General features: G+C 31.9%; 2 protein-coding genes across 5 annotated transcripts in view; both read right to left on the reverse strand.

Moving 5' to 3' along the window:
• Positions 1-1,602: 1,602 nt before the first annotated feature.
• LOC101894773 (midnolin homolog) lies at positions 1,603-3,015 on the reverse strand. Its single transcript, XM_059130365.1, has 3 exons — positions 2,239-3,015; positions 2,053-2,196; positions 1,603-1,998 (listed from the first exon to the last, which is right to left on the reverse strand). Exons 1-3 carry the CDS (start codon positions 3,013-3,015, stop codon positions 1,603-1,605), a joined length of 1,317 nt encoding a protein of 438 aa, XP_058986348.1.
• The window catches only part of LOC101894451 (transcription factor GAGA), a 44,335-nt gene continuing 28,860 nt past the window's right edge, over positions 2,885-18,359 (reverse strand). For all 4 annotated transcript variants that reach the window (XM_020038700.2, XM_059130374.1, XM_059130376.1 and 1 more), the window contains exons 7-8: positions 12,585-13,147; positions 2,885-3,093 (exon numbers count right to left, since the gene is read on the reverse strand). In XM_020038700.2, the coding sequence (XP_019894259.1) occupies positions 3,031-3,093; positions 12,585-13,147 (626 nt within the window). In that variant the 3' untranslated portion in view covers positions 2,885-3,030. The remainder of the gene's footprint in view (positions 3,094-12,584; positions 13,148-18,359) is intronic.

The following is an 18,359-nucleotide window of genomic DNA, read 5'->3' on the forward strand; positions in this document are numbered from 1 at the left end:
ACTCCTTTTAAACTTTATTTTTTGGTGAAAGTGTCAAAGTAAGAATTATTCTAGATCGAATTTCAATGTGAGCCTCAGAATGAACCATATATCTAATTACAATAGTTTTTATGAAAATTACATTCGAAATGTATATACAACAAGTGAAAAAGGTGTGTTTGCTTTTTTTCTGTTTGATTTAACGCGTTTCCAAACCGAGTCAAAATCTCCCAGGAACTTCATTTTTTGGGCAAAGTGTCAAAGTAAGAATTATTCTAGATCGAATTCCGATGTGAGTCTCAGAATAAACCATATATCTAAAAACAATAGTTTTTATAAAAATTGCATTGAAAATTAATGTAGTAAAAGTGAATATTATGGGTTAGCTTTTTTTACTGTTTGATTTACCGAGTATCAATTTGAGTCAAAATCTCCCTTTATACTTGATTTTTTGGGCAAAGTGTTAAAGGAAGAATTATTCTACATGGAATTTCAATGGGAGTCTTAAAATGAACCCTATATCTAGGTACAATAGTTTTTATGAAAATTCCATTAGAACTGTATTTACCACAAATGAAATTTATGTGTCTACTTTTTCACTGCCTGATTTACCGAGTATCCCTCTGTATAAAAATCTCCCTCTATCTTTCATTTTTTGGGCAAAGTGTCAAAGTAAGATTTATTCTAGATCACATTTTAAGGAGAGTCTCTGAACAAAAGTAATTTGTATAATTAATATATACGATAGAAAAACAACATCAATTTTTGTTAATATAAAGCCTTGTTTATTTCTGAACAATTTAGCACTTTTTCCCAATTCGCTGCAACTTTTCTTGTAATTTCCCCCCAAAAAAATTAGATGTGGCACATATGAGGGCTATACCATATTGCAATACCAGAAATACTACGGGCTTTAAAATATTTTAAACCTTATGAAAGCTTGTCATAAGCAAGCCCATGCTTTGGGCTCCTCATTATATTCTTTATTTATTTATTACAAACCTTGAATATTTGAACAAAATTTCGAACATAGAAAAATTTTTTAGAGGCCCTTAAGATGGATTAGAAAACGTTTTTGTATTTTTTAGAAGCACTCTTTGGATATCTATGAAAGATCCATACATATTTTCGATTCAAATTTCCTTTATATTTCGTTTTTACTTTTTCAAAATTTCGCACCTAAAATACTTTTTAAAAGGTCGTTATGTGGAGCTTTTCGAAACCCTCTTGGCTTTTCGAAAACCCTTTTGAATAACTTGTAATCCATAAAAGATCCATACATATTTTCGATTCTTGGCCACATTTCCTTTATATTTTCTTTTCTCTTTTTCAAAACTTACTCTATACAATTTCAAATTTCTTATACAAATCTCTTATTATGTATATGTATTTATATATATATATTAGACTTAAATCTAATTTCTATGCAAAATCGTCCTCTTCTTCTTTTTCAAACAAAAAAAGAAATCTAAAAAAATTGCAACATTGTCTCCAGTTAATTTTTTTTTCTTCCTCGTAAAAAAATAAAATCTACCTCCATATATTTCTTCTTCTTCTCCTCTTCCTTCCTCTTAATCTTAATCATTTAAATTTACAAAAATATTTCTCATCGATCTTGGATCTCTATTGCAAATACACCTCTTCCACTTCACCCTCGTCGTCGAGACACTCTCCCGTAGCTGAGGTCTGCAGTTGCACGGTATGCAGCTGTTGGATGTGATGCGTTTCGACAACCTCTTCCACATCTTCGGCATCTTCAACGGACATGGCTGCCTCAACAACTTGATCAACATTACTGGTACTATATTCGAGGAGATCTTCATCATCCATGTCCGCTGATGTGGCCTGGGTTTGGGTCTGGATACTCATCAAATGGGGTACACCAGCCGAGGTTTGATGGTGATGATGATGTTGCTGCTGCTGCTGATGGTGGTGATGATCGCTTGTTTGATATTCAGCCCCACCTCCACCTCCAGGATGGGTGTGATGATGTATTATGACCTGATGTTGTTGTTGTTGCTGTTGGGGTTGATATTGTTGTTGTTGTTGATGATGTTCCTCGATCTCTTCGACTTCGTGTAGCTCATGATGCTGCAGCTCTTCGGCACTGTGATGGGTGGTTGTGGTAAAAACCAATGGAGGTGGTGATACTGATGTGGCTGTGGTTGTTGTTGTCCTTGTTGTGGCATGATGTGTGGTGGCAATGTGTTGTTGTTGCTGATGATGATGTTGCTGTTGTTGTCGTATAATATGATCTGCGGTATTTTGTTGAGATTTATTAGATCTCTTCAGGGTGACGGTGACCTCAGAGCCTAGACCAGCCAATGAAACGGGGGTGGAGCCGGTTGATGTGCGAACGGTGGTGGTGTTGGCATTGCCATGGCCACCAGCATGATGCTGGGATCGAGTTTGAATGACTCTACGTGTTGTGGTGGTGGTTGGACCGCCACCACTCGATGATGAGCTTTGAATGATACCAGCCGGGCCATGATGTTGTTGTTGGTGGTGATGTTGCTGCTGCTGATGACCCCCACCACCGCCACTACTACTACTGGCAGCAGTGGCATGGGCATGAGAGTGACTAGTGGCATTGTTGTTGTTGTTACCCGCCGCATTCGGTGATATATAATTGATGAGCAATACCCTTTCCCCGGCCGCATTTGTGGTGGCATGGCCCCGCAACATGCGTCGCGTGGCCCTCGACAATGGCTGGGTTGTGGTAATTTGTACATTACCCTGGGCTCCACTAACCATCTGGGCCAATTCGGCGGCACTTACATTCAAAACCTCGCCACCGCTTATGACCGTTGCATTTCCGCCACCACTACCCCCGCTGCCACCGTTTGTCTGTCCCGTTGCCGTTTGGTGTGCTGATGTCGTTGCGGCCACGACAGTTGATGTTGTTACTGCCGACGATGCTGTTGATGCCGCTGCCGTTGTGGGGCCCGCCGTTACGACCTCGACTCCGTTGTCCGTTGTTGCGGCAGCCGCATGTTGATTTGCCGCTGCTGTACCACCGTCGGAGCCGCAGATCATATCGTTGGATCATCATTACGTATTATTACTGCCTTTTAAAATGAAAACCTTCTTTACCAAAATGTTCTTGTTGTTGCCCTGGTTGGTTAGGCGCCCAGGTAAATATTTAGGAAATATTTTTTAGGTTAAGTTTGGAGGTTAGGTTTTGATGATCATGATTTTGGTTTAATGGAACAGCGAATTGTTGTTGTTGTATTTGTTGGTTAGCACATTTGGTTATTGGCAATGACATTGGACGACGATGATGATGATGATGTTTTTCGATGATGATAATGATGAAAAGAGAGTAAAAAGAGACAAGAAAAAGAGAACACACAATTAGTATTTTGTAATGATATTTATGGGGAATGGTTATAAACATTTTTTTTAATTTTGTTATTGTGATGAGAGGCGGGAGGTTTATGAATGGTCTGTCAAAGTATGAAAATATTAGTAACAATATGTGACATAACCTCACTATTTTAGGAAATCTATTTACAACGGATATTCTACAAAAATCTTCTTCAGAAAGGGTTTATATAAATGAAAAAGCAAAATATATAGTGGAATTGAATAAAAATATTGAATTTCGAACATAACCTCAATTTTGCAAAATAGCTTCAACAAAAAGTAATGATATTTTTGGAGTAAAATAAATATTTTAACAAAAATTCTACAATATATAATACATATTTATATAAATTTTTAATATTAATTAAATTTTTTGGAAATTTTGATATTTTGGAAAAAATTTTCAAACATAACCTCAATTTTGGAAAATTTAAATTTTAGCAAATTTCTTTCACTTTTGCAACATATATGTATGTATAACCTAAATCCGAGTAAATTTTTGATACTTAGACTAAATTTTTCAAAAATTTAGAATTTTTGTAAAAACTTCAAACCTAACTTCAATTTTGGAAATTTGATTTTTCACTGCATTCCATCAATTTTGCGATTTATACTTAGATGTACAAGTAAATTTTTTATGCTGAGCCGTAGTTTTTGAAAATTTTAAATTTTTGCATAACATTTTTCGAACCTAACCTCAATTTTGGAAATTGGAATTTCAACAAATTTTCCTTGAATGAAATATATATTAAAAATCTTGAAGGGAAATTCACTTAAATAAAATCCATATTAATGTCAACTTTTATGACTTAAACTCAATTTTTGGAAATTTTGAATTTTTTGACAAATCTTCAAACCTAACCTCAATTTTGAAAAATTAAATTTTAGCAAATTCCTTTCATTTTTGCAACACCTATATACATAAAACAAAAATCGAAGCGTTTTCTCGAATCTCATACTCAATTTAAAAAAAAAAAAAAACTGAATTTTTAAAAAAAAAATTGAAACCTAACCTCAATTATGAAAATATTATTTTACACCGGATTCCATCAATTCTTCAATTTTTACATTTATACAATTTTTTTACAGATATACATGTAAATTTTTTTGATGCTGAGCCGTAGTTTTTGAAAATTTTAAATTTTTGCATAACATTTTTCGAACCTAACCTCAATTTTGGAAATTAGAATTTTAAGAATTTTTTCTTAACAAGGATATATATTAATTCGTAGTAATGTAAACATTTATGACTTAAACTCAATTTTTGGAAATTTTGAGTTTTTTTGACAAATCTACAAACCTAACCACAATTTTGAAAATTTAAATGTTAACAAAAATCTTTCATTTTGCCAAAAAAAAATCGAAATTTTTGTTAAAAAAAAATCAAACCTAACATCAATTTTGAAAATATGATTTTGTAACGGATTCCATAAATTTTGCAATATATACTTAGATATAGAGGTATATTTTTGATGCTGAGTTGCAGTTTTTGGAAATTTTGAATTTTGGATAAATTTTTTCGAACCTAACCTCAATTTTGGAAATTTAAATTTAAACAAATATCTTTCATTTTTACGATATACACATACATAACACTTAAATCCAAGCGATTTTCTAATACTCAGACACAATTTTTACATATCGCAATATTCCATTCGGCAAATATTGAAAAAAGAGCTCGGGGTAAAGCCGTAAAAATTCCAAAAAGTGCAAGAACTTACACAGCAACAGAAATAATATGGACTCTAAAGAGCTAAGGAGTTGCTTCGCCAAAGAGGTGAGCTGACCCCTTCGTTTGGCCAAGAGAACTCAAGCGCCGGCCATGGTGATGGATCGGCCATAACAGCCGATGGTCGCGCTCTCCGCTCGTATTAATCGAACGCGAGAATAAAATTGTGTATGCAAGTCCACGTCTTCGTATAACCCCACATATAACGGTACCTCCTGATATTCGGTATTTTCATAATTTTAGCCACATTATTTACCGGAATTATTTAGAATTTCGTATTTGAAGTTCGTAATGGGTTCTACAGCTTATGACAAAAATTTTTGTATGGAAGCCCACGTCTTCGTATAGCCCCTATATAACGGTACCTCCCAATATTCGGTATTTTCATTATTTTAGCGAAATTATTTACTGGAATTATTTCGAATTTCGTATATGAAGTTCGCAATGGATACTACAGCCTAAGACAAAAAATTGTCTGTGCAGGTCCACGTCTTCGTATAGCCCCCATATAATAGTACCTGCCTATTTTCGGTATTTGTGTGATTTAAGCGACATTATTCACCGGAAATGTTTTAAATTTGGTATTTGAAGTTCGCAATGGGTACTACAGCTTATGACAAAAATTTGTGTATGTCAGGGGAGTCTATATAGACAAAAAAAAAGATTCGGAAACTCTTGTAGAAAATTAAATAGGAAAGGTATTACCACTAAAAAAATGATATTAACATTGAATACAATAACATGCTGGATAAGAGGAAGAGAAGATAAAACAAATCCAGAAAGTATTAATAATAAGAAAATAATCTAGACACTAAAGGTGGTGTTTGAAATTGAAAAGAAAAAAACGATATTATAAAATCCAAAATAACAAAAGAAAGATTAGTAAAATTTCGATAAGGTACAGTAGAACATGGCTATGGTGGAGTAATGGGGAGTAATATTGTTTTAGGTCTATTAGGTTTTGTGTTTGGAAACATTGAAATCACAACAGTAAAGTGAAATGAAAAAAAATTAAGATTCAATATAACTCATGGGTTCATCATGGCCATGTTCGACTGTATTCAGTTTTTATTTATTTATTTATTTTATTTTTTTTTTTTTTTGTGGTATTTTATTTCAATGAAAATTTTTCAGAACAAAATATATCTAAGAATAGGCATTTTTATTTGGATTAGAAGAATAGATGGTTACTAGGAAGCACCGAGGTGGTACCCGGAGAAATGTTTTACAAAACCATTTTATAATTTCAATTTTTGGTGGAGGTGCTCACCATCTCTCTGGGTACATCGTCGCTGCTTGAAAGGGTAACTATTTTCTAAAAAAAAAATAATTAACTACAACTAAAAACAAAATATAATTTTATTTATTTTTTAAGACAATTAGTGGAAATTAACTAAGGAAGCAGATTTTTACAAAAGGCACATTTTTGTATTTTTTTTTTAATTTTACCGAACACAAACTTATTTTGTTTAAAAATTTATAAAATTAAATATACAAATAGTACTTAAAATATGTTTTTTTAATAACTTATAATATTCTAATAACTAATACCAAAAAAAATGGAAATGAAATAATTTTAATGGTAATTAATAACCAGCAAAACAACTGTAAGTTCAGCCAGGCCGAAGTTTGAATACCCTCCACCATTTGGAAGAAATTTGAAACAATTCCGGTGAAATAATGTTGCTTAAATCATGAAAATACCGAATATCGGGAGTTAACGCTATATGGGGGCTATACGAAGACGAGGACCTGCACAGACAATTTTCTGTCATAGGCTGTAATATCCATTACGAACTTCAAATACCAAATTTGACACAATTCCGGTGAATTATGTCGCTAAAATCACCAAAATACCGAATATCGGGAGGTACCGCTATATGGCGACTATACGAAGACGTGGACATGTACAGACAACTTTCTGTCTTAGGCTGTAGTCTCCATTGCGAACTTCAAATACCAAATTTGAAACAATTCCGGTGAATAATGTCGCTAAAATCATCAAAATACCGAATATCGGGAGGTGTCGTTATATGGGGGCCATACGAAGACGTGGAACTGCACAGACAATTTTCTGTCTTAGGCTGTAGTTTCCATTACGAACTTCAAATACCAAATATGAAACAATTCCGGTGAATAATGTGGCTAAAATCATCAAAATACCGAATATCGGGAGGTGTTGTTATATGGAGGCTATACGAATACGTGGACCTGAACAGACAACTTTCTGTTATAGGCTGTAGTCTCCATTACGAACTGCAAATACCAAATTTGAAACAATTCCGGTGAATAATGTCGCTTAAATCACCAAAATAGCGAATATCGGGAGGTGCTGTTATATGGGGGCTATACCAAAACGTGGACCTATATGGCCCATTTTCAATACCAAAAGTCCTGCCGACATAGTACACATTTGAGTAAAATATTATCAACCTACTTCATTTCGTTCGGAAGCTAGAATGATTTCCACAGACGGACATAGCTAAATCGACATAGAATTTTATGCTGATTAAATATATGTATACTTTGGGTCTATACTTGAGGTCTAAAATGTATACTTCGAGGTGTTACAAACGGAATGACAAACTCCATACTATGGTGGAAAGTATAAAAATCGGACACGGATATTGGGGAAAAAATCTTGGATTGCCACTAAAAGAAGTCAATTTCAATTGCCTTTTGGACGTTCTCTATACAAATATCCAATCCTGACTCTTTTACACTTTCCATTGAGAAATCTCTAAGAGGACCAGTAAAGATTACAATTTTAATTGACATCCTAACTCTAGGTCGTCTATGAAAACTCCCAAGCCCCCAGCTCGCCAATGATAGCCATTTTGGTCTCCAGATCACTCTGCTCTTCAGCTGTATCTTTTAAAGACATTCATAAATAAATGGAAATGCCAGAAAATATCAATGAACAGTTTCAAGGAAGTACTTTTGACTTGTTTTTAAGAATGTCACCACGCCCTTTTTAAAATGGATTTTCAAGTTTCGATATATTCTAGAAAAATATTCTCCACAAAATTCTACCATAGACATCTCGGTGCAACATAACAGAAATCGTAACATCAGACTCTCTTAGGAGGTGAAAACAAAACCAAATTTTATTAAAACAAAGTATTTTGACCCCAATTCAAAATTGACACGAAAACGCTGGTTTAGCGACACGCTATGTTCTACAAAAACATTTACCCCGAAATTCTATTAGGCGTTCCGATTCTGAATGTCAGATAAAATTAAAAAACAAAAGAAATTTTTAAGTAAGGGCCGAGTTAAAAGAGTAATTTTAGCTACTTTTCGAAAATTTTACGAAAACCCATTTAAACGGGATTTTAAGGTATGAAATATTTTGGAGAATTTTACGCAACAAAATTCTACTAGGGCTCTCTGAATATGACTCAAATCTAAATGCCTGAAAAGTTTTGAAATAAAATCAAAACTTTGAGTAAATCATGAATACAAGGAGTTTTTTTTTTTGGATAGTTTCTAAAAATGGTACAAAACAATCTTTAAATGAGACTTTTAAGTTTCAATATATTCTGAAGATCGGTTCGCCATAAAATTCTGTTATGGGTCTCTGTTTATAGCATAACTCAAATCTCAGTCCTAATGTGAGAAAAGATGGAAAACAAAATAATATTTTTATGTGAAAAATTAATTAAAGCTATTTTCTGACTACTTTCCAAAAATGGTACAAAACACCGGTTAAATTCGATTTTTAAGGTTCGATATTTTCTGAAGATCGGTTCACCATAAAATTCTGTTAGGGATCTCTGAATATAGCATAACTCAAATTTCAGTCCTAATGTAAGAAAAAGTTTAAAACAAAAACATTATTTAAAGTAAAGAATGAATTAAGGGTATTTTCTGGCTACTTTCCAAAAATAGTATAAAACACCGCTTAAATGGGATTTTTAAGGTTCGATATATTCTGAAGATAGGTTCGTCATAAAATTCTATTGGGGGTCTCTGGATATATCTCAACTCAAATCTCAGTTATAATGTGAGAAAAGGATGGAAACAAAATAATAATTTAAAGTGAAGAATGAATTAAAGGCATTTTTCGAACTAATTTCCAAAAATGGTACAGAACACCGCTTAAATGGGATTTTTAAGGTTCGATATATTTGGAAGATCGGTTCGCCATAAAATTCTATTGGGGGTCTCTGAATATAGCATAACTCAAATCTCAGTCCTAATGTGAGAAAAAGATGGAGACAAAAAATATAATTTTAAGTAAAGAATGAATAAGGGTATTTTCTGGCTACTTTCCAAAAATGGTACAAAACACCGGTTAAATTTGATTTTTAAGTTTCGATATATTCTGAAGATTGGTTCGTCATAAAATTCTGTTAGGGGTCTATCAATATTGCATAACTCAAATCTCAGTTATAATGTGAGAAAAAGATGGAAACAAAATAATATTGACAAAATAATATTGACTTGACAAATTTTCAAAAATGGTACAAAACACCACTTAAATGAGATTTTTAAGGTTCGACATATTCTAAAGATCGGTCCGCCATAAAATTCTGTTAAGGGTCTCTGTTTATAGCATAACTCAAATCTCAGTCCTAGTGTGAGAAAAGATGGAAAACAAAATAATATTTTTATGTGAAAATTTAATTAAAGGTATTTTTTGACAAATTCCCAAAAATGGTACCAAACAATCCTTAAATGGGATTTTTAAGGTTCGATATATTTGGAAGATCGGTTCGCCATAAAATCTTATTGGGGGTCTCCGAATATAGCATAACTTAAATCTCAGTCGTACTGTGAGAAAAGATTATAAAACAAAATAATATTTTTATGTGAAAAATTAATTAATGGTATTTTTTGACAAATTTTCAAAATTGGTACAAAACTCTGCTTAAATATGATTTTTATGGTTCGATATATTTGGAAGATCGGTTCGCCATAAAATTCTGTTAGGGGTCTATCAAAATTGCATAACTCAAATCTCACTTATAATGTGAGAAAAAGATGGAAACAAAATAATAATTTTAATTGAAGAATGAATCAAAGGCATTTTCGACTAATTTTCAAAAATGGTACAAAACACCGCTTAAATGGGATTTTTAGGGTTCGATATATTCTGAAGATCGGTTCGCCATTAAATTCTGTTAGGGGTCTCTAAATATAGCATAACTTAAAACTCAGTCCTAATGTAAGAAAAAGTTTAAAACAAAAACATTTTTTAAGTAAAGAATGAATTAAGGTATTTTCTGGCTACTTTCCAAAAATGGTACAAAACACCGGTTAAATTCGATTTTTAAGGTTCGATATATTCTGAAAATCGGTTCGCCATAAAATTCTGTTAGGGGTCTCTGTTTATAGCATAACTCAAATCTCAGTTATAATATGAGAAAAATATGGAAACAAAATAATATTTTTAAGTGAAAAATGAATTAAAGGTATTTTTTTTTTTTTTGACAAATTCCCAAAAATTGTACCAAACAATCCTTTTTTTAAGGTTCGATATATTTGGAAGATCGGCTCGCCATAAAATTCTATTGGGGGTCTCTGAATATAGCATAACTCAAATCCCAGTCATAATGTGAGAAAAAGATGGAAACAAAATAAAGATTTTAAGTGAAGAATGAATTAAAGGCATTTTATACAAATTTCAAAAATGGTACAGAACACCGCTTAAATGGGATTTTTAAGGTTCGATATATTTGGAAGATCGGTTTGCCATAAAATTCTGTTAGGGGTCTCTATTTATAGCATAACTCAAATCCTAGTCCTAATGTGAGAAAAATATGGAAACAAAATAATATATTTATGTGAAAAATTAATTAAAGGTATTTTTTGACAAATTTGGTACAAAACTCTGCTTAAATGTGATTTTTAAGGTTAGATATATTTGGAAGATCGGTTCGCCATAAAATTCTATTGGGGGTCTCCGAATATAGCATAACTCAAACCTCAATCATAATGTGAGAAAAAGAAGGAAACAAAAACATGTTTCCAAGTTAAAACTGAATTGAAGGTATTTTCTGGTTACTTTCCACAAATGGTATAAAACACCGGTTAAATTTGATTTTTAAGGTTCGATATATTCTGAAAATCGGTTTGCCATAAAATTCTATTGGGGGTGTTTGTTTATAGCATAACTCAAATCTCAGTCCTAATGTGAGTAAAAGATGGAAACAAAAAATATAATTTTAAGTAAAATTAAACAACCTATAAAAAACAGCTTTTAAGACTTGATTTAAGAAAAATATATAAACTCATAAAGTTCTAAATAATATTTCCATAAAAAATTGTTTATATTACAAAGATTTTTTTTAAATTAAAAGTAAGCTTAACTTTTTACAGAAAAGAAAAACACAAAAGACCATGGGAAAATTTTGTTTTTTTTTAATTATTATCTATTTATAGATATTTTGTAATTTATCTAACACAAAGTTTTTTTTTGTAAGAGAAAAGATAAAGATAAAAGAATAAGAGTAATTATTTAACATAAGGGTGGGGGGATAAAACGAAGATAACTTAAAACCAAGTTTTTAAAGCGAATTACATACGAAACTAAATTATAACTATATTTAAAACAAATAGTACAGGACACAATTAGCATTGGAGGGTTTTGCCGGGGGTGTGGTGGGGGAAAAGCTTTTAGCTCTACCAAAGGCAGGTAAGAACATACAGGGGGGGAGAAAAACACAAAATGCAGTTTAAAGAACCAAAAGGGATTTAATTTTACGAAAAGCAAAAGAAAGTACATAGCTCTTAAATGGTAAATGGAAACAGAACAAAGATAATCAAAAAATTATGCTACAGAAATGTTGAAAATTGTTTTCTTATTTATTTTTGTTTTTGTTTTTTTTTTCACTTCTTTAAGTTAAACCAAAAGAATTTTGTTTTAGTTAATTTTAATAATTTACAAACTAAAGGGTTTTGGGGGGTTAGTATTAAACTTAGGCTATTGACATAATTGTTTATATAGACTCCCAAATAAAAAACATAAAACCTTGGGTGAAACATAACAAAACCAATTCTGAAAAAAGTCGCAGATTTGGAAAATTTCATGGAAGAAGATAAATTGTTGGCTATAGAAATCATCTCCTTCTTCAGATTTCTTCCATGAATTTTTCCAATCTAGGTTAAATCAAATACAATAAATAGCTTGTCATTTTGGGGAAGGGGGGTTGGTTTCTGGAGGAGTACAACAATTCCACTAAAGGTGTTGTTATGACGTTCTACTTATTTCTAAATTTGCTAAAATCTAAACAAAGAAAATAAGTATTTAAAGCCAAGAAAGATGTTTGCTTTCTTCCCCTCACTACATGTTTTTCTAAGAATATTTGAAAAAAAAAAGTTAGAAAATAAAAAACAAATTGTCTTAATTTTTTCTTTTGTTTAAAAATAATTTTTTCTTTGTGTGTGTTTGTGTGCGTGTGTGGCAATTAGTTTTGTCATCCGTCCACTCTCTCTATCTTTCTTACGCTCTCTCACCACCCACTCATCACAATGTTGGATGTGTTTGGTATTCAGTCATATTCACCTGATTGATATTGCCCAAAATTTGATGGCCCGAGGGCAGGGTTTGGACCTGGGCAATTGATAGCGAGGTGGTGCCATCGGTATTTTCGGTTTGTGTTACAATTTGTTGGGCTTGTTGTTGATTCTGTTGCTGCTGCTGTTGTTGTTGCTGGGCTTGCTGTTGTTGTTGCTGCTGTTGTCCCGTGGTTGTTGTAGTCGTCGTGGTGGATATATTGCCCGATTGATCGATTATATGATGCTGTTGTATCTGTTGAGCCTGTTGAACTTGAACTTGTTGCACCTGTTGTTGCTGTTGTTGGTTTTGTTGTTGCTGGTTCTGCTGTTGCTGATTCTGCTGTTGTCCGTTGTTGTTGTTGCTGCCCGTTGTTGTCGTGGTCACTGTCATTGTCTGTCCTTGGTTTTGTGCATCAGGATCCTTCTTAACTTGCACCGTCTGTAGGGTGTGCAACGATTGTACCGATTGCACCTGCGGCACCGTGCTAACCGATGTCGTGGTCACTGTCGATGTACCAGATGCATTCGTTGAACCGGGTGGTACAGCCATGGCGGTTTTCTTACCGGGAGCTAAAAAAGAAAAGAAACAACAAAAAACAAGATGTTAGAAATGGGAAGTCTAAACAAAACACCTTGGGCCTCGGCGAGGCTATTTTACACAAGAACTGCTTACGGTCTTTCTGAAACGTTTCTCTTGCGGTTTTTTACATTTTAGGCATAGATTGTGCATTTTTGTGGTAAAAAAAACACAATTTTAATTAAAAAGCCTATTTTGACGACTTTTCTAAATTGGACGGAAACACATCGAAAACGTCGCTATAGAGATCCGTAACATTCTACAAAAAGGTTAAGCACAAAATTCTACAAGGGGTCTTTGAATGTATCAATACTGAAATCTCAATCTGAATATCCAAAAGAGGAGGAAACAAAATCAATATTTTAAGAAAAGACTAAATTAAAGGTGTATTATTGGTTGCTTCACAAAAATGCTTCGAAAGATGCATAAAACGGGATTATGACGAATCGATATATTCTAGAAAAATGTTCTCTAGAAAATTTTACTAGGGGTCTCCACATGTAGCGGGACTCAAATAAAGACAGAAGTTTATCAAAGAGGTGAAAACAAAAATAGAATTTCAAGTAAAGCACGTATTTTGGCCATTTTCTACATTGGTCGAAAACGACTCGAAAACGTCGCTATAGAGTTCCGTAACATTCTACTAAAAGGTTAAGGACAAAATTCTACTAGGAGTCTCTGAATATAGCATAACCCAAATCTCAATATAAATATCCAAAAGAGGAGGAAACAAAATCAATATTTTAATAAAATACTAAATTAAATAAGTATTATTGGATGTTTTACAAAAATGCTATAAAAGACACATAAAACTTGATCATGACAAATCGATATATTCTAGAAAAATGTTCTCCAGACAATTTTACTAGAGGTCTCCAAATATAGCGGGACTCAAATAAAGACAGATGTTTATCAAAGAAGTGAAGACAAAAATAGAACTTCAAGTAAAGCACGTATTTTGGCCATTTTCCAAATTGGTCCAAAACGACTCGAAAACGTCGCTGTAGAGTTCCGTAACATTCTACAAAAAGGCTAAGCACAAAATTCTACAAGGGGCCTCTGAATATAGCAAGACTCAAATATCATACTAAATATCCGAAAGAGGATGGAACAAAATCAGCATTTTCAGAAAATACTAAATTACAGGAATTTCATTGGTTGTTTTAAAAAAATGCTATAAAAGATACATAAAATGGGATTATGATGAATTGATATATTCTAGAAAAATTGTGTCTAGACAATTTTACTAGGGGTCTCCACATAGAGCGAGACTGAAATAAAGACAGATGTTTATCAAAGAGGTGAAAACAAAAATAAACCAAATAGCCATTTTTTTAAATTGGTCCAAAACACCATTAGAGTTCCGTAACATTCTACAAAAAGATTGACCACAAAATTCTACTAGGGGTCCCTGACTATAGCATAATCCAAATCTCAACCTAAATATCCGAAAGAGGAGGAAACAAAAACATAGCTTTAAGTCAAGACAAAAATGTTGACTCCTTTTTAAAAATAATTAAAAACACTTCCAAAACGGAATTTTTAAGTTTTGATGTATTTAGAAAAAATGTTCTCCATAAAGTTATACGAAGGGTCTCTGAATAGGGCATAACCCAAATCTCAATCTAAATATCCAAAAGAGGTAGAAATGAAAATACAATTTTATAGCAAAACTAAATTTAATAAACATTTTTGAATATTTTTCAAAATTGCTACAAAACACCACGAAAACGGAATTTTTAAGCTTCATTATATTCTAGAAAATTGTTCTCCACAAAATTCTACTGAGGGTCTTTCAGTATAGCATAGCTCCAATCCCAACCTAAATGCCAAAAAGAGGAAGAGAAAAATGACAATTTTATGTCAAAACTAAATTTAATTAACATAATTGAATAGTTTTCAAAAATGGGACAAAACACCTCGTAAACGGAATTTTTTGGCGTCCAATTATTCTAGAAAATGGTTCTAGACTAAATTCTACTGGGGGTCTCTCAATATAGCATAACTCCAATCCCAACCTAAATGCCAAAAAGAGGAAGAAACAAAAATACAAATTTATGTCAAAACTAAATTTAATTACATTATGGAATAATTTTTCAAAAATGGTACGAAACACCTCAAATGCGGGATTTTTTGGCTTCAATTATTTTAGAAAATGGTTTTACACTAAATTCTACTGGGGGTCTCTCGATATAGCATAACTCCAATTCCAACTTAATGGCAAAAAAGGAGGAAACAAAAATACAATTTTATGTCAAAACTAAATTTAATTAACATTATTGAATATTTTTCAAAAATGGTACAAAACACCACGAAAACGGACTTTTTAGGGCTCGATATATTCTAGAAAATGGTTCTACACTAAATTCTACTGGAGGTCTCTCAACATAGCATAACTCCAATCCCAACCTAAATGCCGAAAAGAGGAGAAAACAAAAATACAATTTTAAGTCAAGACTAAATTTAATTAACATTATTGAATATTTTTCAAAATTGCTACAAAACACCTTGAAAACGGAATTTTTAGGCTTCAATATATTTTAGAAAATTGTTTTCCACAAAATTCTACTGGGGATCTTAAAGTACAACGAAACTCAAATTTCAATTTAAATGTCGGAAAAAGTTCGAAACAAAAACATAATTTTAAGTCAACACTAAATTAAGGAGTATTATTGAAAATTTCTTGAAAAATGATACAAAACACATTGAAAACGGAATTTTTAGGCTTCAATACATTCTAGAAAATTGTTCTCCACAAAATTCTACTGGGGGTCTCAAAGTACAACGAAACTCAAATTTCAATTTAAATGTCGGAAAAAGTTCGAAACAAAAACATAATTTTAAGTCAACGCTAAATTAAAGGAGTATTTCTGAGTATTTCTTGAAAAATGGTACAAAACACCTTGAAAACGGAATTTTTAGGCTTCAATATATTCTAGAAAATTGTTCTCCACAAAATTCTACTGGGTGTCTCAAAGTACAACGAAACTCAAATTTCAATTTAAATGTCGGAAAAAGTTCGAAACAAAAAAATAATTTTAAGTCAAAGCTAAATTAAAGCAGCATTATTGAGTATTTTTTTAAAAAATGATACAAAACACCTTAAAAACGGAATTTTTGGGCTTCAATATATTCTAGAAAATTGTTCTCCACAAAATTCCACCATGGGTCTCGGAATACATCATAAGCCAAATCCTAATATGAGTCTCTCAAAAAGATCAGTTTCAATATGAAAATGTATTTTAGAACCCTTTTTCATTTCGTTTCATCTGCAGAGCCTCCCTCTGGCCTTCATTTTTTCCATAAACCTGATCTTTCTCTGACCTTCAGATTGTTTGCACAATACTTCATTACCTCCAACTGGCCCCTAAAAAGAGGATCCCCAGAATTCTGGTTCCTGAGCAACGTATTTTCCCCTTTCCAAACTACAAATTCATCTCGGAAGTTTATCAGCAACACAGCGCACATAGTTGTTACAATAGTAGAGGGTAGTACTGAATGATTTGATTGGATTAAGTTGAATAAAAATGACACGTTCAATGATTATTTTTGTATGAATGTATGTGTGTGTGATGTAAGTGAGTGAGTGAATATGAAATGATGTTAGAAATACAAAATTTTGTTTACAATTTTATAAATTTTAATACTTTTTTTGTGTTTGTGTGTGTGTTTTTCGGTTAGTATATTAAAAAAAAACAAAACAAAAACCAAACTTTATCGTGATGAATTTGTAGTTGCGAGAAAAAAAAAATCAGAAGAGGGAAGAAGAATTAAAAAATTCAATGCAAGGTGGTCAGAGATCTTGGGGGAACTTGGGGATTTAAATAGTATTCAAAAAGAATATCTGAAATATCTAACTACAGAATAAAGTTCAGATTAATAAATGATATTCTCAAAACTAGAGTAGTAAAAATTATAAATACCAAAAAACAAAAACAAGGAATACAAACTCATAACAAATAAGGTTTGGTTTTTCTTTCATTATGTCCACTTTATTTATAAAGAAGTTTTCACTTTCATGTTTCGTTTTCTCTTTTTGTTGTTGTTGTTAATTGAATGTGTATATATGTAAGTATTAGGTGTAGTTATGTTATTCTAGTATTATTATAAATTATATTATAAAAAAATATATATATTAAAATACATAAACTAATAATTTAAAAAATAGTTTAGAATTATAAATATTTTAAAAATATAAATTTGTGTTTTTTTTTGTATTTTTTTCTGCCATTTAAATGACTATTATTAAGTATTTCTTTACAATGCTTAATACAAGAAAAAAATAAAAACAAAATTATTTAAATAATTTTGATTTTTTTTTAGATTTGTATTCTCTTTTTTAAAAAATTTTTAATAAAAAATACATGAGATTATAGGTTTTTTTACAATAATATAATTTAAAAGTTGTAGAAAAAATGGGAATTGAGTGAAGCTTTAGGAAGATCCTTAAAGAGAGGAATTTGAATTTGGACCCTAAAAATAGGACTCACTTTAGTTTGTCCATAAAGAAGCCATTCGGGTAGTCTAGAAAAATTCTCTTCTTTTTGCAACTGCAGGGTTAGCTGCAGGTTATTTTTATTCGTAACAACACCAAGAACAGTTTTGTAGAACATATTTAGTATCCTTTAGGAATTGATGTAGTATTTATAGTAAATTTCAAAATTATTACAAAACACCCCGAAAATGTGGATATTGTAATTCGTGATGGTCTACAGAAATATTCTCCACAAAATTCTACTAGGGGTCTCTGAACACAGCATAGCTCAAATCAAAAGATTTAATTAGAGAAAGATGTAAACAAAAACATTACTTTTGATAATATTTCATGGGAGTACTTTTACGCAATTTTTAAAAAATATGTCCAAAACAACCCTCAATCGAGGATATTGAAATTCGCAATAGTCTACAAAATCATTCTCCACAAAATTTTACTAGGGATCTCTGAATACAGCATAGCTCAAATCGTAGCATAAAGTGAGAAAAAGATAAAAATAAAATCACCATTTTTAGAAAAATGTTTTTTTGACATTTTCCAAAAAATGTACAAAACAACCCGAAAACGTGCACATCGAAGTTCGCGATAGTCTACAAAAATAATCTCCACAAAATTCTACTAGGGGTCTCTGAATACAGCATAGCTCAAATCGTAGCATAAAAGTCGGAAAGAGGTAAAAATAAAATCACCATCTTCAGAAAAATGTTTTT

The sequence above is a fragment of the Musca domestica genome, unplaced genomic scaffold (genome assembly GCF_030504385.1).
Source record: "Musca domestica strain aabys unplaced genomic scaffold, Musca_domestica.polishedcontigs.V.1.1 73, whole genome shotgun sequence".
In the NCBI taxonomy this organism is placed as follows: domain Eukaryota; kingdom Metazoa; phylum Arthropoda; class Insecta; order Diptera; family Muscidae; genus Musca; species Musca domestica.